The sequence below is a fragment of the Arachis ipaensis genome, chromosome B06 (assembly GCF_000816755.2).
Source record: "Arachis ipaensis cultivar K30076 chromosome B06, Araip1.1, whole genome shotgun sequence".
NCBI lineage: Eukaryota > Viridiplantae > Streptophyta > Magnoliopsida > Fabales > Fabaceae > Arachis > Arachis ipaensis.
The window spans coordinates 44,813,666-44,832,076 of NC_029790.2; the positions used below are offsets into that span (position 1 = coordinate 44,813,666).

General features: G+C 35.3%; 1 protein-coding gene across 1 annotated transcript; it reads left to right on the forward strand.

Annotated features, from left to right (window-relative positions):
* LOC107646741 (ATPase 5, plasma membrane-type-like) lies at window positions 13,729-16,821 on the forward strand. The gene is made up of 8 exons (XM_021104457.1): window positions 13,729-14,056; window positions 14,360-14,420; window positions 14,527-14,649; window positions 14,728-14,836; window positions 14,926-15,069; window positions 15,165-15,642; window positions 15,918-15,979; window positions 16,056-16,821. The coding sequence occupies exons 1-5, from the start codon at window positions 13,965-13,967 to the stop codon at window positions 14,934-14,936; spliced, it is 396 nt and encodes a 131-aa protein (XP_020960116.1). The 5' UTR covers window positions 13,729-13,964; the 3' UTR covers window positions 14,937-15,069; window positions 15,165-15,642; window positions 15,918-15,979; window positions 16,056-16,821.

The window sequence follows — 18,411 nt, forward strand, 5'->3', positions numbered from 1 at the left end:
TTCTGGAAATAAAAAGAAGAAAGAAACGTAGAATAGTAACCGTCAGGGAGAGTGCGAAAAGGCAGGGGCATAGTGGTCTTCCCTGACTTTCAAATCAATCATAATGAGTATTAAATGTTCGACGCGAAAACCAAGGCAATGTTCCCAATAACGGACGGGGGAAACTTGCGCGTTAGGGGCACGGACTCCATCAATGGAGTCCCGAACCCAAGAGGATTCAATCGAGGAGAAAGGCGAGTAAATCAAAGGCGTCAACCACGAGTTTCTATTCTCACAGTTGATACGCTGGAGCACTGTTCCGAGCCAGCTCGCTAAAAATCCGGGTTCGGTTGCGAGCCACCGACCAGACGATTCCGTCGACCCAAACCAAGAGGAGACCTGCGCGGCACCTTCTTTTCCCTAGGAACCTGGACCGTGGATGGAAGCTTCTAGACGAGTGAGCCTGCTCACTAGAGATCTACTCAAATGAAGAGTATAAAAGGGAGGAACCTACTCCTCCCAAGAGTATGTCACCTTTTCTAACCCTAATTAACCGCCTCCTAGTACGGGCAATGACTTTGACATTGAAGTGTCCGGCCCACCCACCGCCCAATCAACTTTGCAGCCAGGCTCCGTCCTCCAGCTCGTGCTCAGGTCCCACTCCCCTTCGCACCTGCTCGGACACCACTTCAACACGACCGGTGAAGAACCCTAGCAGACGAACAATATTCATCCTCCACTTTGACGACCTGAAACTCAAGCGCTAGGATTTTTTATCCCGGCATCTAATCCAACCCGCCGATTTTCCACTCTAGCACCGTAATGGCTATTCCTTCTCCATTTTTTTTGGCTATCTGAGTTAATTGTAGTTTTGTAATATGATTCAGGTTTGCTTGTTGCCCCTCTTCCTTCTTCCCATCATCGACATACTCTTCTATTATGTCATGGTAAGTTCTTATTATCTCCCTCCTTGGCTTTTCCGAATTCCCAATTTGATTTAGCATTACAATATAGGAAATCTTTGTTCAGAAAGAAGGGTATGCCATGGCCCATGGAGCACACAGACATGATTCCGCGGTAATAATAAAATCAATTTTTCATTTACTGTTGAAAACTTCATGATTATCACTATTAGTGTATAAGCCATTCTACTGTTATGTGTAGAACCATGCTGGTTTATAGTTAACTGAATTCAGACATTAACAAGGTTGGAACTCCCCAGGATTTCAAATTTCCATAAATGAGATCATTTGTGCAAATCTGTGAGAGGGAAAACCTAGCTGAATTTGTTGCCATTGCAAACTCTTTCTCTTGGTTTCTGAAATGTAAACTTGATAAAATTTTCAGGGTAAAGTCTATTAGCTTTTCGGTTGGGAGTACAGGAAACCAGACAGGGCTTCACTGGCTTGTCCATATAACCCTATAGCCAAAACGGATGGTAAGGAAAAGTAATTGAATGTCTAATATTGTTTTCACAATTAATGAATATTAAGCATATTATGTTCATTTCAATAAAGTTTTTCTTTTTCAAATAAATCTTCCATTCTCAAGCTCTAAATTTATAAAAACCTCCAGGAAATGTAAGGTGTAGAATAGTATGTAACTTTACAAAACAAAGGGAGTCAGAATAGTACATGGGAGTGCTAGGCAAACAAATATCGTGAACCACAATATTCGTCGAAAGAGGGGGAAAAAATAAGAAAAGGAATAAAGAAAGAAATCAACTCAATGTTTTTAACTGTGAAAAGGAACTCTCACATTTGGAAAGATATGAACAGGAAGTGGTGGTAACAGGGGTATCACTAAACTCATCTAGAAGCAAAGTTGTATCAGCAGCAAACTATGATCTCCTCACTCCTGAGGACCTACTTTGATATCCTTTAATAATGTGAATAAGAATGGGCATGAATGGTTCCCATGCTTAACACCTTATTGTCTTATAAACCAAGTATTAGCCTCATCATTTACAACCACAGGAATATGGCACTTCAAACTTGAGAGGCATTATATCCTATCAATCGAGCACTTTCTTTGAGAAACCATGCCTTACATGCGCGCCTTTGCTCTATTTTATTGAATAGGCTTTGTACAATATCTTTGCAGGGTGGTTGTGTATTAAGAGATTACCAAAAAAATTTGCCAAGGGGAAACTTGTCCCATGCCATAATTGTTAATCACATATATCTGGTTTAACTAATCACAGCTCGTACCCGCTGCCGATCATCCTAAATCCTAAATTCTATACTCTAAATTGGTTTTACTTTGTTTCACTTTCAAAAATATTTTTTAGTTGAGTTTTGGATGCTTTTATTGTTTTTAGTTTTGAATGTTTCTTTTTAATAATCAATTGTTGGCTCCCCATACTTTCTCTACTATCACCCTTTAGACCCTAGATACAAGAGAATTTTGCCAGTTAATCTGCCTTTTGTTGTTTCACTTGTTTGTCCGAATAATGTATAGCTTAGTTTTTGTTCTGCTTATCCTGTATTTCATCAAATCGACACTTGAAAATTTTCTGTGTTCTCGGCTTCCCAGTTAAGCATGCCAATGTCCATTTCTGGAGTTGGAGTGTCTCTTTAGTTTTACTTCTCAGGTGTATCTGCTTCATAAGACCCTCGATGATGTGTTCTGCTTTGCATGTCTGCATTGTGTACTCCTGCATAATGTGTGCCTCAACACTTGTGACTCTTACAAAACCATGTTGATCGTTTGATGTTTCAAACTGCATTCATATATAAATACTAAGTAGCATAAATGCTAATTTTTTAGCAGGTTGAGGTAGATTCTATGCTTGGTCATGTAGAACCTGTTAAGCCTGGAGGAGCAGATGTCAAGAGGACTAATCTGAGAATATGGGAAAAGTATGATCCAAATGGTTTGTGTAATTGCGTCCACAAGTTCTATTACCATTATCACGACACTCCTTCCACTTCAAAATAAATATTAATTTGAACAAAGTGACACATTAAAATATCAGTGTACCCAGATAAGATCAATGATGTTTTAAAGTGTCATTTACATCTGAATTAACAGAGATTTTGAAACGAACGGAATAAAAATATATGAAGTGTCGGCTATAATGTTATTTGTAAATATGACATTATTGATGGGAATCCAAAGTTCTATGTATCTTGAAAATGAAAAACTTTGCCCTGTATGAAGTAAATAATGAATATGAATATGCAATCTCCAAAAAAGTTTCTGTGCAGAAAGTGCTGCATGAGAAGCAGCAATGTCAATCTTGTCTTGATGATAAAAGAGTATATATATGTGTGTGCGCGCGCGTGTTAAAGATTGAAGAGCAAGATGGAAATGAGGGCACGTGGATAATTAGAGTTGCGAAGTGATGTTGATGATCGATCATGTATGGTAGCAACAAGCGCTGCGCTGTCCTGAGAATTGAGATAGATGGTGGCCCCATTGAAGGGTTCTTTTCAGTTACCATTCCCTATTAATCTTGTGATGCCATGCATGTGATTTTCATGGGACCCTCTAACTTAAACTCGTGATTGATGTCATCATCACCAACAGCTATCTTAGCACACATAATCTAATGTTTGTGTTAATGTTAAATTTAAGCTTCTGAAGAAAATAGCCATTTCTTGCAGGTTGAATGCTCCCAGCTACTACAATGACCGAGTCAATGACCTGGTTGCCTCCCTCCTTGGCATGCAAATAGTTCTTTCTACAGTAAACCTTTTTTTCCCTTTTTTTTTAGAGATGGGACACAATATGATCTTCGTGAGGATCTCGATTCAATTTTTGGAAGGACACTGCTTGGGAAAACAATTTTGTTATGATTAAAGAAAAGTAGATAATTTAAGAGAAACTCTATGACCAAGCAAAATAGCTAACCAAGTCCAACCAAATTCTTAATGTGTTTTACATCCCGTACGTGCACTCTTTTGCCTTTTTTTCTTTTTACGTATGTCCATGCTCCTTTTTTCTCCTCCTCCTCCTCCTTTTTACTCATTGATAAACCACTATTTTATGATTTATATTGTGTTTAATTGAGTGATTTTTATCAAGCCATTACCTACTTATTAATATGAATTGCATGATTTTATAATTCCTTCCTAGTATTGTTTATGGTTGAAAACTTGCTTCCTAGAAACCTTTAATTAGTACATTTTAACTCTCCTTTATACCATTCGATGCTGTGATCCGTGTGTTAAGTGTTTCAGGCTTCATAAGGCAGGAATGACTCAGAGAATGGAGAGGAAGCTTGCAAAAATGGAAGGAACATAAGAAACTAAGGAGATGACCAGCGAACACTGACGCGAGCGCATGGCTCACGCGAGCGCGCGAAATGAAGAAATCGCAGCGACGCGATCGCGTGCCTGACACGAACGCGTGCCTGACGCGTACGCGTGGATTGAAGTCTACACGAATGACGCGAACGCGTGGACGACGCGCTCGCGTGACAAGGAAAATCGCTAAATGATGCGAACGCGTGGACGATGCGTACGCGTGACCTGCGCGATCTGCAGAAATAACAGAATATGCTGGAGGCGATTTCGGGCCGCGTTTTGACCCTGTTTTCGGCCCAGAAACACAGACTAAAGTTAGGGAACATGCAGAGACTCAACAGGCATCCACACACATTCAGATACATTGATATTAGGATTATTTTTAGTTTTAGATCTGAATCTAGATTAGCATTACATTGATAGTTTATGCTTTTGCTTTGGATTTTGGATGCTGAAGAGTCATTACCTCCGTTGAAGACATTACTTTAGTTTATTTCCCTATTCCTTTACTCTTTTCAGTTGATCATTGACCCTATTCAGATAAGTATGTTGCATTTTGAATTTATTAATATATAGAGTTACCTTTACGTTTAATTAATTATTAATTCTCTATTTTATTTTATTTAATTTACTATGTCTTCTTATATTTTTATGAGTATTATATCCATGTCAATGGAGTAGTTTTCTACTTGACATAGGGGTTGATTAAGATGAGACACTTGAGTTGGAAGGCTTAAGTGTCGGTTAAATTGAACGTTGTTGGCTAGTTCTGTATATACTAACGCTAGACCTTCCTAAGGGAGAGGATTAGGATTTGCGAATAAGGGTTAGCTTAATCACTTGACTTTCCTTTATTTAGTAAGGGTTAACTAAGTGAAGATAATAATTTTTTTTAATACTACACTTAAGAGACCCCAAAAGGATAGAACTTCCAATTAATCATTCCCCCAGTCAAGGCTTTTTATTTAGAATACCAATAATTATTCTTAGTTTATTTTTATTGCTCTAATTTATAATTATTCAATTGTTCATCATTATTCAACTTTCAAACTTTCGGAAAATTCCTAGTTAATAAAATAGCACCCTCTCCTGCAACTCATTGGGAGACAACCTGGGACTCATATTCCCAGTATTTTTATTTCTAAAATTTGTGACAACTTTTCTAAATTGATAAGGCGGACCTTAGCTGATTAAGAACTATACTCACAACGTATTCTATAAGTTATTTCTTAATTATCCGACTTCTGCCTGCTGTTCACTCATCTTTTTCTTTTATTATCGATTTTTCTTTTATTATCGATGTTGTCGTGACCACCACCACCTTCTTTTCGTCCTCCTCATTGTCCTTTATATTTCTCTTTTGTTATTTTCATCACCATCACCACACCTCTACCACCTCCCATCTCCTCCTCCTCTTTCTTTTTTCATTTGAATTTCTTTGATCTCCTACTTCTATTTTCTCCTTTTCCTCCTCCATCATCATCATTATTATCATCAACATTATCGTTATCGTTATTATCATCATCATTGTCGTCTTATTATATGTATAACAGTTCAAATCCAGAATACACCAAAATTCCTTAATGATAACGACACACAAACAAACTCAATTCAAAACAAGTTTAGACAAAAATGTACCTTATTTAAATCTAGAATGCACCAAAATTACTTAATGATGATGACACACAAACAAAATCAGTTCAAAACAAGCACAGATCAAGTGCATCCTATTTAAATCCAGAATTCACTGAAATTACTTAATGATAACTCAAAACTCCTCCTCCCCCTTCTCCTTCTTCTTAATTATCATCATCGCCTTTTTCTTCTTTTTTTGTTCATCTTCTCTTTCTTGTTTTACCTTCTCATGATTTTTTTTGTTTAACTTTTTTAACAAGAATAAAAACAAGAAAAAATAAATAAAGAAGAAGAAACACATAATGCTACAAAATCAATAGGAAGAGGAAGAACCCAGCAACATTTATTCAACTAAATAAGATTGCAATACAGTACATACATGTTCATTCAAGTCTAATATGGGAAGCAATGTTCCTAAAAGAAGAAATAAGAATAACAGAAAAAAAAAAGAAAGAAAGAAGAATAAAAAGCAGAAAACAATGTAGCATTAAAAAAAGATATTTTTGTACTTTTGTAGCAAAATTTTGGTGTTAATACTAGGAAATTTATGTGTTATTGTTAAGAAGTTTCGGTGTTATTTTTTCTGATAAATTCTGCATAATTTAAAGCTCTTCCTCTTCCTCTTCCTCTTCCTCACGACCTCATCTTCTGCTGTTGCTTCCTTTTTTCATCTTTTTTTCTTCATCATCTTCTTCTTATTTTATTTTCTCGTAATTCTTCTTGTTTCACTCTCTTAAGAGCAATAATAAAACTAAAAAAAAAAAAACAAGCAAAGAAGAATAAATAACTGCAATATCACATAAGAAAGAGGAGGAAAAGAAGAAACAAAAATAAAACGCAGCCACAGCAACAGCAATAGAAGAAGGAAGAGGAGGCACACAAAGAAACACGAAGAAGAACGGCGTGATTTCATGTGCATATTGTGTGAGTGAGTTTTGTTGGATTTGGATCAACTTGGTTGGACTTGATTGTCAAAAAGATTTGAATGTATAAATTTAAATTTGTTTTAATAAGGAAGACATATACTCTTAAAAACACCAAGGATTGAATTTAAACTATGCCTTTAGAACTGCATTACTTGGCTAAAATGGTACTAAGCTCATTATAAAGCTATGATGGACGGACACGGATACAGACACAGAACATGACACGCGGAACATGAATTTAAAATTCTTAAAAGATACAGGGACACATCATATATATAAATGTAATGTATTTTTTTAGATAAATTGTAATGATATTTTAGTATTTTATTGACATTAAAATATCAATTAATTTTTAATTATTTTTATTATTTTTTAATTATTTAAAGTATTTAAAATATTTTTTTGTTGTAATAATTAATAATATATGCTATTTCTAAATCCATTTTAAGAATACATGTTAAGAATAAGAATGGACATGCTGACATGTGATGGTATTTAGGTATGTCTGAGAGTGTCCGAAAAAGAATTTTTTATTTTTTATTAAGACATAGTTGGACACAGAAGACATGCATGTCGGACGAGTGTCGATAAGTGTCGTGTCCGAAATGTCTCCGACACGTGGATACGACAAATAAAAAAAGTGTCAGTGCTTCATAGTTATAGAACGATATAAAGTCACACGCTCTTCAAATAGTTCTATTCTTTTTTTTTTGACATGTTCAAATAGTTCTTTTCTACCCAGGTTTGTGTTTCGGATCTAATAATTACAACCCAGGAAGAATCTTGGGTCCCATTAAATAAGCCAACCCAAGTTTCGAAGGACAAACAAGGTGCATGGCTTAGTGCACTTGAGCAGTCACAAGATTGGGCTCTATGACCCGGGTTTGACTAAACTTGAAGAGCAAGTAATAACTCTCTCTCTCTCTCTCTCTCTCTCCCTCTCTCTCTCTCCACTATTTCAATTATCATCTTTATGGGAATAATCAACTCAGTATGGAGTAACTTCGCACTCAGTAAGGAAAGAAACTATTTACTAACTTCAGATAAGATCATTTCAATAGATGACTAAGTCATCATTTCTTTTTATAAATATCCAACACCTCAGGTATATTTCATCCATTCTACACTTATTTTGTTTAAATCCCAAAAACATAGTCAGGCCCAAAAGGAATAAAGCCCACTTAAGAGGTATGATCCTATCAACACCTACTCGACCTCATAAAGGTTGGACACGGCGACATGAGTCTAGCCCTACTTATCTTAATAAGTAACTAACTCCTAAGATATCTCCTATTAATCTAGAAGGGAGATCTCAACAACCTCCCTAACAAAAGGGAACAATTATCCATCATCAAAGGAGGAATTACTCTAAAAGATGGTTATTGACTCTATATCTATACTTATAAATACCCTGACATCCTCAGGTATTCTTAGAACCTAATCTACTAAAAACCCGCTTAAAACCCTTGCTAACTTAAGCATTAGAGTCCCTTGTAGGTACCACCCCCACCTCCTCACGAGGATCTCGGATGGCGGCATCTCGATACCAGCAGGCATCGGAAGTTGCCCCAAAAAAGAGTCTGGACCTCACGTCTAGGCCCAAAGCAACCCAGTTTCAAGTAACCCTCAAAACATTGGCGCCGTTGTCAGGGACCTGGAAGTCTACACCCAACTATGGCTGATGATCAACTGAAGATGATCATATGGCATCCAAATCTGAGCCAGAATATCACAATGACTACCGAGAACTTATGATGCTTCGGTGACAAGATAGGACAGATGGCCATAATAGAGAGCGGACTTCGCGAGACCCTCAACCTAGAAGGATAAACTCAAAAGTCTACTAACCCGAGGATGTGATAAATTGGAATTCAACAGAGCTCATGGGTCTGGTACATGGACATCATGGCTAACTAGAGCAACTCGAGCAAGAGATAGAGCGATAGAGAAAAGCTGAAAGAGACCTAAGAAGGGAGGTGCGTCGACGAAGAGAATTGGAAGAAAAGCTCTTGAAATTAGAAGCCGACCTTTGAGGTCGGGACAATCATGCAGATCGTGAAGAAACCCCTTTCGAAGGAGAAGATCCATTCATTTAAGAGATCATACGGGTTAGGGTTTCCCGAAACTTTAAAAGCTCCAACATGGACCTCTGTGATGGGATGACCAGCCCAAGACACCATTTAAGTAACTTCAAAAGTTAGATGTGTCGGGTTCTGGTAAAGTAACTAACATTTGAGCTTAGGCTAGTAGGACAGGTGATGCCAGGGCATCTTGGCTAGTTTCACAAGCTATTTTTGTATGTTTTAGGGTAGTTTCATGCAATTTCTTAGATAATAAGCAAGTATTTGGTTGAATATGCGTTCATACTTTGATTCAAGCAAACATTGTGAATTCTATACATTTTTCATGAGAATAGTGCAAGAGTTGAATGAAAGAATGAATAATGCATCATCTCATGATTAGAACAAGACTTTGATACACCTTGCTTGGTTGATTTTAGGTAACCAGAAGCAGAGACCCACGTTAGTGGTCACATTAGTGCCACTAACGTGGGAACTTACGTGGAAGAGTGGAAGGCTTGGAAAAGTTAGTGCAAAAGTGAACGCCACTAACTTCAGCGAAGGGCAAGGAGACCCACGTTAGTGCCACTAACGTGGGCACTAACGTAGAAGAGAAGGGCAGCTTCAAAAGTTGGTACAAAAGTTGGTCTCATTAACTTGTTCGAAGCAAGGAATACCCACGTTAGTGGCCACATTATTGCCACTAACGTGGGCATTAACGTAGAAGAAAGGGGCACAATGAAAAGTTAGTGGCACTAACTTGTTCGAAACTAAGGATGAAAAGTTAGTGCCACTAACTTGTTCAAAACCAAGGAGACCCACATTAGTGCTACTAACGTGAGCCACTAACATGGAGATGGGAGCTGCATGAAAAGTTAGTGGAAAAGTTAGTTCCACTAACTTTGGTAGGCCAAGAAAGCCCACGTTAGTGGCTACGTTAATGCCACTAATGTGGGGACTAACATGAGTACCGGCCAATCTCAACCCTTCCAGCAAGCTGAGCAAAGCCCAATGAGTTAGTTAACTGCTTCAACTGAGGCCAAGGGCCCACATCCAGAGACTTGCAAACTCAACTGAGGATCAAAGTAGTAGTATAAATAGAAGTAGTTTTTAACTAGAATGAGAATGAGCACCTGGGGGGATCCAGGACTGTAAACACTCTGTATTTTACATTTTCTATAATTTAGTTTACTTTTGGAATGCACTTTTCATTTTCAATTTCCATTCACAGAGATATGAACAACTAAATCCCTCTTCATTGGGTTAGGGAGCTCTGTTGTAATTTAATGGATCAATTGTAGTTTTCATTCTTCTTCTTCTTTCCATTCTCTTGATTTGCTTGAAAGCTTTCGATCTTCATCCAATTGAGCAACTGTCTTAGAAGAGAAATTGCTCATACTTGAATTTTCTCTGAACCTTGGAAGAGGAATGAGGAAATCATGCTAGAAATACTTTCTCATGTTGGACTGGGTTGGGGGTTGGATGGATACGGTGACATATAATCCCACCAATACTTTGATCTAGAAAAACATGTGGTATAATCAGTGATCGTACTTCATCTCTTTTCATAAGCAATTAGATCAAGGAATTGGGCAATTGTTCAAGTTTAGAGAGATTGAATTGCAAAGGAATTGGGATTCAATCACCTAAGATTGCCAAGAGATCAATGAATGCATGGACTGAGGAAGAGATGAGAATAAACTTGATCCGGAGAATGCAACATCTCCTAATCCCAATGAGCTCCCCCACTTCTGATCTTCCCCATTCTTTACATTCTGCTATTTACATTATTGTTTATCATTCCCATTCCTATTTAAGTTTCTGCAATTTACTTTTTACACTTTATATTCTGCAATTTACTTTCCATTATTTACATTTGTTGTTATTTACATTTCCCGCTATTTTACTTTCTGCAATTCTCAAACCAACTTTGCTTAGTTCAACTAGAAAACTCCTCTATTTAAAGTTGCTCAACCAATCAATCCCTGTGGGATTCGACCTCACTCTACTGTGAGTTTTTATTTGACGACAATTTGGTATACTTGCTGAAGAAAATTTGTTGAGAGACAGATTTCTGTACATCAACAGGCATGCATCATTTGCATTTGTGTGTATTGTTTGGGTGTGCATCTTGTATTTGGCTTGTCTATTTGAATAATTGTACCTATATGCTAACTAAACTATTTGCCTTAACTGTCATCTCCGTTTATGTATTTCTTGTATTATTTTGTTTATGCTTGAACAACTAGGAGATTCCTTATAATGGCAGTGGTGATGTTGGGGGTTGTTTTTGATGTTGGTACTGGCTATAATTGTTCTTTGATTGTATTTGCCTTGTATCATTTGATGCCGGTAATTGATTCTATTTTGAGCCTGAGTTTTGATGGTGATTTGATTTGATTTGGATTGGAGGCTGTAACGAGATTTGATTATATTTTGGGACGGAGACTGTAATCGATTATGTTATGAAATATTAATTGAGTTTTGAAATTCTTTTAACTAAAGAAATGAGCTTTAAATTTTGGATAATTAATTGTTAATGATTCATAAGATGAGCAATAATCACTGCAGTTGAAATCAGTTCTTTATTTTATACGTATCCTCTTATGATAATTAATTGTGTGTATATTATAGTTTTTTCTCGCCTTTATCATTATATTTTTGTAAGAGGGATATGAGTTGTAATGATATGTATACTTATATTATTTATAAGTTACTTGTATACAAAATCTGGTATGTTTATATATATATATATATATATGAAGATTGTAATTGAATTTGGTTAGATATGTATGTTTGATTAAGAAAAAGTATCTTCTAGTTTTTCAAAGAAAACAACGATACGATTTCGAATCTGAAAGCGTGACATTCTGATAATAAGGGTGTTACAACTACTATCATCACTATCATTGTTTTTTTCATCGTCATTGTTATAATTATTACCTCACTATTTCAATTATGCAATCATATCTTGTCATCATGATTATCTCATCTACCACCATCAACATCACGATTCTCTTCTCTCATTTTTTATGTGACGTAATTTTTTCTTTTTAAAATGTTTTTGTATTGTAATTACCTTTTCTTCTTGTGACATAATTTCTGACAATAGTCCTTCTTTACATAATCACTATTAGTGAAGGATTTTTTTTAAAAAAATTATTAATAGTTTGTGGGGATTTAAAATTTCCACAAATTACAAATAAAATCTCACAAAACTGATTTTTGATTCGTTACTATTTAATAGATTTTTTAACAAAAAAATCGTGTTTTCCTAAAATAATTTTACTAGGGACCATAGTATTTTTTTTAATAGGAATTACTTTATCTTTTGAAAAAGTTGACCGAAATCAAATTGAGTGTTTACTCTAAATTTAAAAAAAAAAACTAAAATGTAGTTAACAAAATTGATATTATCCAATTGCATTATTTTTTAATTACCGTGAAAGTCAGTCAACCAACAATAAACAAAATAATTGCTTTTGAAAAGAGGTAATAAGTTAAAGAGCTTACTTGAGAGATGGATACAAATTAGAGAGTTGATGACAAATAAATAAGTTAGAAAGGAACCGCTACTAGCTTCCAAAAACGCTTAATGGAAGAATAGAAGAGTTTATAAAAGTAGAACCTTCAATAAATTATTTTGATTCAAATCAAAATATATAATAAAACTTTATTAATTTTTTTTGGTGCTTAAAATATTGTTTTATTTACTTTTCTTTTTTGAATCTTTAACATTAGAGGATGATAATTTGAGTCATTTAGGTGCACCTTAAAAAATTCTGCTTTGCCTTTTGATGGAAAGGCACGTGACACAAAATTAAGAGACTCCCAAATTTCTTTAATTTCACATAGTGCAACATAGTAGAGTTAAGAAAAACAATAGGTAATATACATGCATTGTAATTTAAAATTCAATATGAATTGTTAAGTAAAGTAAAAGGAGATAAGATGTAGTTTAGTTTAGAAATAAATTAACTTTTACTAACAAGGGTCTTAAAAAGTTCGATAAATTTAATAGGATGCAAACAAGGGAAGAGTCACAATAAGAGAGGTGTGGCATTTGTTTAAGACGACTTTAATGTTCTTCCAACTTTATCTGTTTGCATAATATTGTGCTATCCGACAAAGTAACTCGCCCCTAGGATTCTTATCATTCTATAATTATTTTCGGCGAAAAGATTCTAATTACAATTGAATATTCATTCTTAATGTTATTTCCTTTTAAGAGTGGAAAATTATTTAACAAGACAAACGTCCATGGTGTTTATTTTTTATAGTTTATTCCTCCCCAGTGAGAAGTAGATGCATGCGATGTTTACATTTATGATCTTATCCGTCCGTCTTACTTAAAATACAAGGGAATGATGATCACACCAATGAGATCTGCTTTTTACGATAATTTAATTGCACAATTGTGTACTTTATCGCTTCAATTAGGACAGGATGAATAATTTATACGAATTTCTAATTAAACCTGGACCACGATCGAATGTTCATCAAACATGGATCCCAAACAGTAACATAATATATTTATTTTAAAGTGAATTTTCAATTTGATCCCATTTATTTTTCCATTGGACAACTATACGGCTCCTAACGAGAAAAAGAAAGGCATACATCTCAAGTGATCCCACGGAAATACAGACAGAATTTTAGAGAGATTTTTTGTCGGAAAACAAAGAAAATGAATTAACATAAATTACAGACGGAAAAGAGAATTTGTCGATAATTCTATCGGAAAAATTAATTTTTTTTCGTGGAAAATAGTTACAGACGAAAAATTCGTCTGTAATTAAATAGACAGAAAGCTTCAATTTTATTAAATTATTACAGACGGAAAATCCGTCTGTAATTTAAAATTTTCCGTCGGAAATATTAAAATAAAGTTTTGGAATCACGTTCTTCTCTCCGTTTCAGTTCCCACTTCCGCGCTCTACACTCATCCCTCTAAATGCTCCATCGGCGGCGCTATCAGCCTTGCACCGCCGTCGTACCGAACCTCCATTACACTGAACTTCCATTGCACCGAGGCTCTGTCGCACCCCTTACCTGTTCTTCTCTATCGCACCCCCTCCGTCGGCCTTGCTCGCGTTGCTCCCTTACGAACCCTAATGTGCGTGTCTCTCTTTGATCTCGCCACTAGTGCTTGCTCTTCTCCGTGTGTTGCTGCGTTTCTCTCTTCGATCTTGCCTCAGCTGTGCAGGTAACCCTAATCTCCTTTCTCTTTCATCGCTGTTTTATTTCATTCAATTCCATCGCTAACTCTAATTATATTATCCTATGTTCTATCGCTAGCTCTAATTCTATTTCCTATTCTATGGTAAGAACTTGTAACGGTTACAGTTCTTTATTTTGTGTTCTTATAAACTTGTTTGTGAAATCAAGGTTCCTGAATGCATTGACTAGTTTCATTTTGGTTGAATTTTTTGGGGTTTAGGTTTTTATTGATTCACAGTGTCTCAGTGATTAAAGACTTGTGTCCATGTTAACTTGGTCTTCCATATAGGACTGAGAATCAAGATGATATAGATGCCGTAATTGTTGGTGTGCTTGTTGATCCAAAGGAGGTAAATATATTCCCAAATTGATTTTTCAATATAAGAAATTAAAAGGGAAAAAATATATGTTGAATTTAAAGGTAAGAATTTCTAAATCTTAATGTAAATTTTGCAGGCAAGAGCTGGAATCAGGGAGGTCCATTTTTTCCCTTTCAATCCTGGAGACAAGAGGACTGCTCTAACTTACATTGAATCTGATGGAAATTGGCATATATCCAGCAAAGGTGCTCCAGAGCAGGTAAAATTATTCTGCTATTGGCACCAGCTGATTATGTTTGTGCAGGGGACTTAACAATATTCTTTTCTTCCGGTTTAGATATTGAACCTCTGCAACTACAAAGAGGATGTGAAGAGAAAGGCTATGCAACTATTGTTAAGTTTGCTGAGCGTGGGCTCTGATCTTTGGGGGTTGCTAGACAGCTTCGGTAAAAAAAGGATATTAACATTTATAGTTTACAACTTGGTTGAATGAGTTTTTATTCATAATTGCTGCTTGAATATCTTTATATAACAGGAAGTACCTGAGAAATCAAAAGATGCTCATGGTGCACTATGGCAATTTCTTGCGCTGCTACCACTATTTGATCCTCCCAGGCATGATAGCACTGAAACCATCACAAGAGACCTGAACCTTGGTGTTAATGTAAAAATGATTACTGTAAGATTTGTGGTGTTATTTTTCTTTTTTTTTTTTCATACCATTAACTCAAATCATGTTGCTTAGAAATTTCTTTTGGGTTTCTTTTTCTCTAGGTGATCAGCTTGCTATTGCCAAGGAAACTGGAAGAAGGCTTGGCATGGGAACAAACTTGTACCCTTCATCCTCATTGCTTGGTCAAAGCAAGGATGCTGCACGGTTTCTGTTTTGGAAATTTATTCTTCAATTTATCAACTTGTTTGTAGGCTTTTGCAGCTTCCTGCTTAGCATCCATAGCCCACTTCTAGAAATTACCACAAGAGTTTGGTTCAAACAGCAACAATGCAATGTAAACTTAGACTCTGCTGTATTTTTTATTTCCTTTTCTATTTTAGCTTTTAATGCTGTAATTTATGCAGCTAAGGCATTTATGAACTTAGACTCTGGACCTCTTTTACCCCTACTTTGAAAGCTGCTTTCTTGACATCATCTATTCCATCCTGGATCTTTTCTATGCCTTTCAAGCAATTCTACATGTTGCTTTTCCAGATCTGCATATTGTTCTAGAAGTCGTGCATGGCTTTCTATTAAAAGGTAATACTTTGACTTCAAATTGATTGTGACTATCTTGCTGCTTCTTGTCACTTTTGTCAATTAAGCATCAAGATTCTAGACGGCATGAAAAATCATCTCATGTTAAGACTGACAGGGATATGGAGTTTCTGTATTTCATTTACTTTTGTATTCATAATGTGTTATACCTGATATAAAAATTTAGGCAATATTCTTTGTGTGAGTTGTTATACTGGTTACATGCTTTATTATTTTTTCACTGCTTGCTAAAGTTTTAAGTCTTTTTTCTTATGTAGATACCAGCCTCCTCTTCCAGCTGATCAAGTAAAATCTTTAAATGAATATGATGAGGAAGGAGGTAAACTATAATTCTTCTGGCAATTATTTTGATAGATTAATATGGTTGTTATTCTGACTCGATTCGATTGATACAGAAGCCTCACGAAGGGTGCGAGGAAGAGGACATGGTGGAAGGGGGAGGGGAAGAGGAAGGGGTAGAGGCATTGCTGACCACTTATTATTTTTATTTTTTGATCAGAAGATTCCTTATACTTTTTGTTTTGGTTTCTTCGGGAATATGAAAAATACTTACTTGGACACAATCTGTTTCACATAGGAAATTACGATGGAGGTATGGAATACAGTAATGGTTGGGATGGTGGCAGATGACGAGGCCGTGGTGTAACTTCTTCCTTTTGCTGATTTGTGGAACTGATTTTAACTATCATAAAATTTCTCTCAGGTAATGATCGCACAAAGGGGTAACTTCTTTCTTTTGCTGATTTGTGGAGCTGATTTTAACTATCATAAAATTTCTCTCAGGTAATGATCGCACAAAGCGGTAACTTCTTCCTTTTGTTGTCATGCTATTTTACTTTTATTTCTTTCCATTTTTTATAACTGATTAATTATTCTTCCCACCCATTATTTCTTTCCATTTCTTACAACTAATTATTTCTTACAACTAATTATTTCTTACAACTTTTATTTCTCTTTTGTTGTCATGCTACTGTCTCAGGTAATGTTTGTGCTTCTTCAATTTTTACATTTTGTTGAGTTGTTTAGCAAACTTATCTCCAGGGAACTAATTTGTATTCATTTTTCCCCCTTTCTGAAGAGATGTTTCACTTTTATTGGATCAAGGATTCAAGACACAGATGCACTGCTTCTTTCACCCATTGTCAAATGACATGTCCATATGTAAGTCTTATGTAAAAAATTATAACTAGTTTCCTTAGGGCAACCTCTTATGCTTTGTTACTATTTGAAACCTTTAGAAAATCAAGACCCATTTGGTGGGAAAGTCTGGTGTTACCCCCAATGTTGCAACCTCGCTTCAGTATTGTTATGCTTGCCATGTGTTTGATGAATTTCCTGAGAGAGATGGAAAAGAGCGGAACTTGTTTTCTGTGTTTCCTTTTCTCAATTCACAAGATTTAGGTACTTTTCCTCTTGGATTGCTTATGAAATTGGTAGTATTTTTCCTTGCTTGAAGTTGTTAGTTATTATTAAACCACTGTTTTGTGCCTAATATAATTGATGAGTACTACTTGTATGTACTACTTCATGACCAATAATTATTTTGGTTTTTATTTTGTATGAAGTATAAGCAAACTAAAAGCCTTCATGACCAATATTTTAGTTTTGCTTCTCCTTGTTTAATTCAATGTGAACCAGAGATGGCCTTTCAATATAGTACCTTAAGCAATAACTTATTTCATATATTGATTGCTTCTAAAAGTAACAGAGAGCATTATGAATACAAAGAAAATTGGACAATTAAACATCTATTTTCTTTCGGTTTAAATAAAAATGATTCTTTGGTTATTAGAAAAATAAGAAAATAAGAAACTGATCATAAGGTTGAATCATTTATTTATTTATTTATTTATTAAGACTAAAATATTTTCCCGATTGAACATCTATTTTAATTTTTAGGTAGTTGAAGAGGTGTCTATTACAATTCTTGTTCTTAATTATTAGTCCACCAATTTCTGTTGGTTAGTCTTCCATTCTTGTTCTTAATTATTAGTCCACGTCATCTTGTTTGATATGTGATAATCAATGAAGAAGTCTGATTGTAGTGTATTAGGTGATTCAGCTAGATGTTGATTTTCCTTTTAAATAAACTCTTTTTCTTTTTCCCTAGCAACCTATGTTTTCGTTATGATCTCATTGTTCTGTTAATTTGAAGGAAGCAATAATAAGATGCTATTTTTTTCATTATTAGAACTTGTTATGTTGGTTGTGCAATTGGGAATGTGATAAGGATACTGTTAGAGAGGGCGAACATGTTTTTGGTGTTGCTCACATTTTTGCATCATTCAATGACACCTTTATTGTGAGTAAACTATGTTCATCTTTTTTCCTTGTTCTTATTTTATTTGAATTTGCTGAATCGATGGTTTTGATTGGGTGAAGTCTCATTGCAGCATGTGACTGATTTGTCTAGAAAGGAAACCCTTGTCTGCATCACTGGTAAGTGTGTTTCTCTTCCCATTGCATTAAGCTATAAACAAAGATTCTTATTACATGGATACTTTATTCTATAACAGTTCTATAGCCAATTTCAATTTTTTTGGGGTATTTGAAACTCCTGCCATATATTTTTTACTTTTTCTAAGATTATGATTGGACTGAATGGCTGATGATCTCCTATTTTATGAAACTGTTTCAAAATACTAAAAATATTTATTTCTGTGATAAAAGAGTAGAAATAGGATTATATAGGAAGCTAAAACTACTACTGGATAAGTTTGCACCAAAAGAACAACAAAGGTAAAGGAAAAC

Bases quoted from the DNA above. Each gene is read 5' to 3' on its own strand.
- LOC107646741 (XM_021104457.1), top strand. From the start codon at position 13,965: ATGTGCGTGTCTCTCTTTGATCTCGCCACTAGTGCTTGCTCTTCTCCG. The intron at 14,057-14,359 runs GTAACCCTAATC...TCTTCCATATAG, and splicing joins ATCTTGCCTCAGCTGTGCAG to GACTGAGAATCAAGATGATA. The intron at 14,421-14,526 runs GTAAATATATTC...TAAATTTTGCAG, and splicing joins TGCTTGTTGATCCAAAGGAG to GCAAGAGCTGGAATCAGGGA.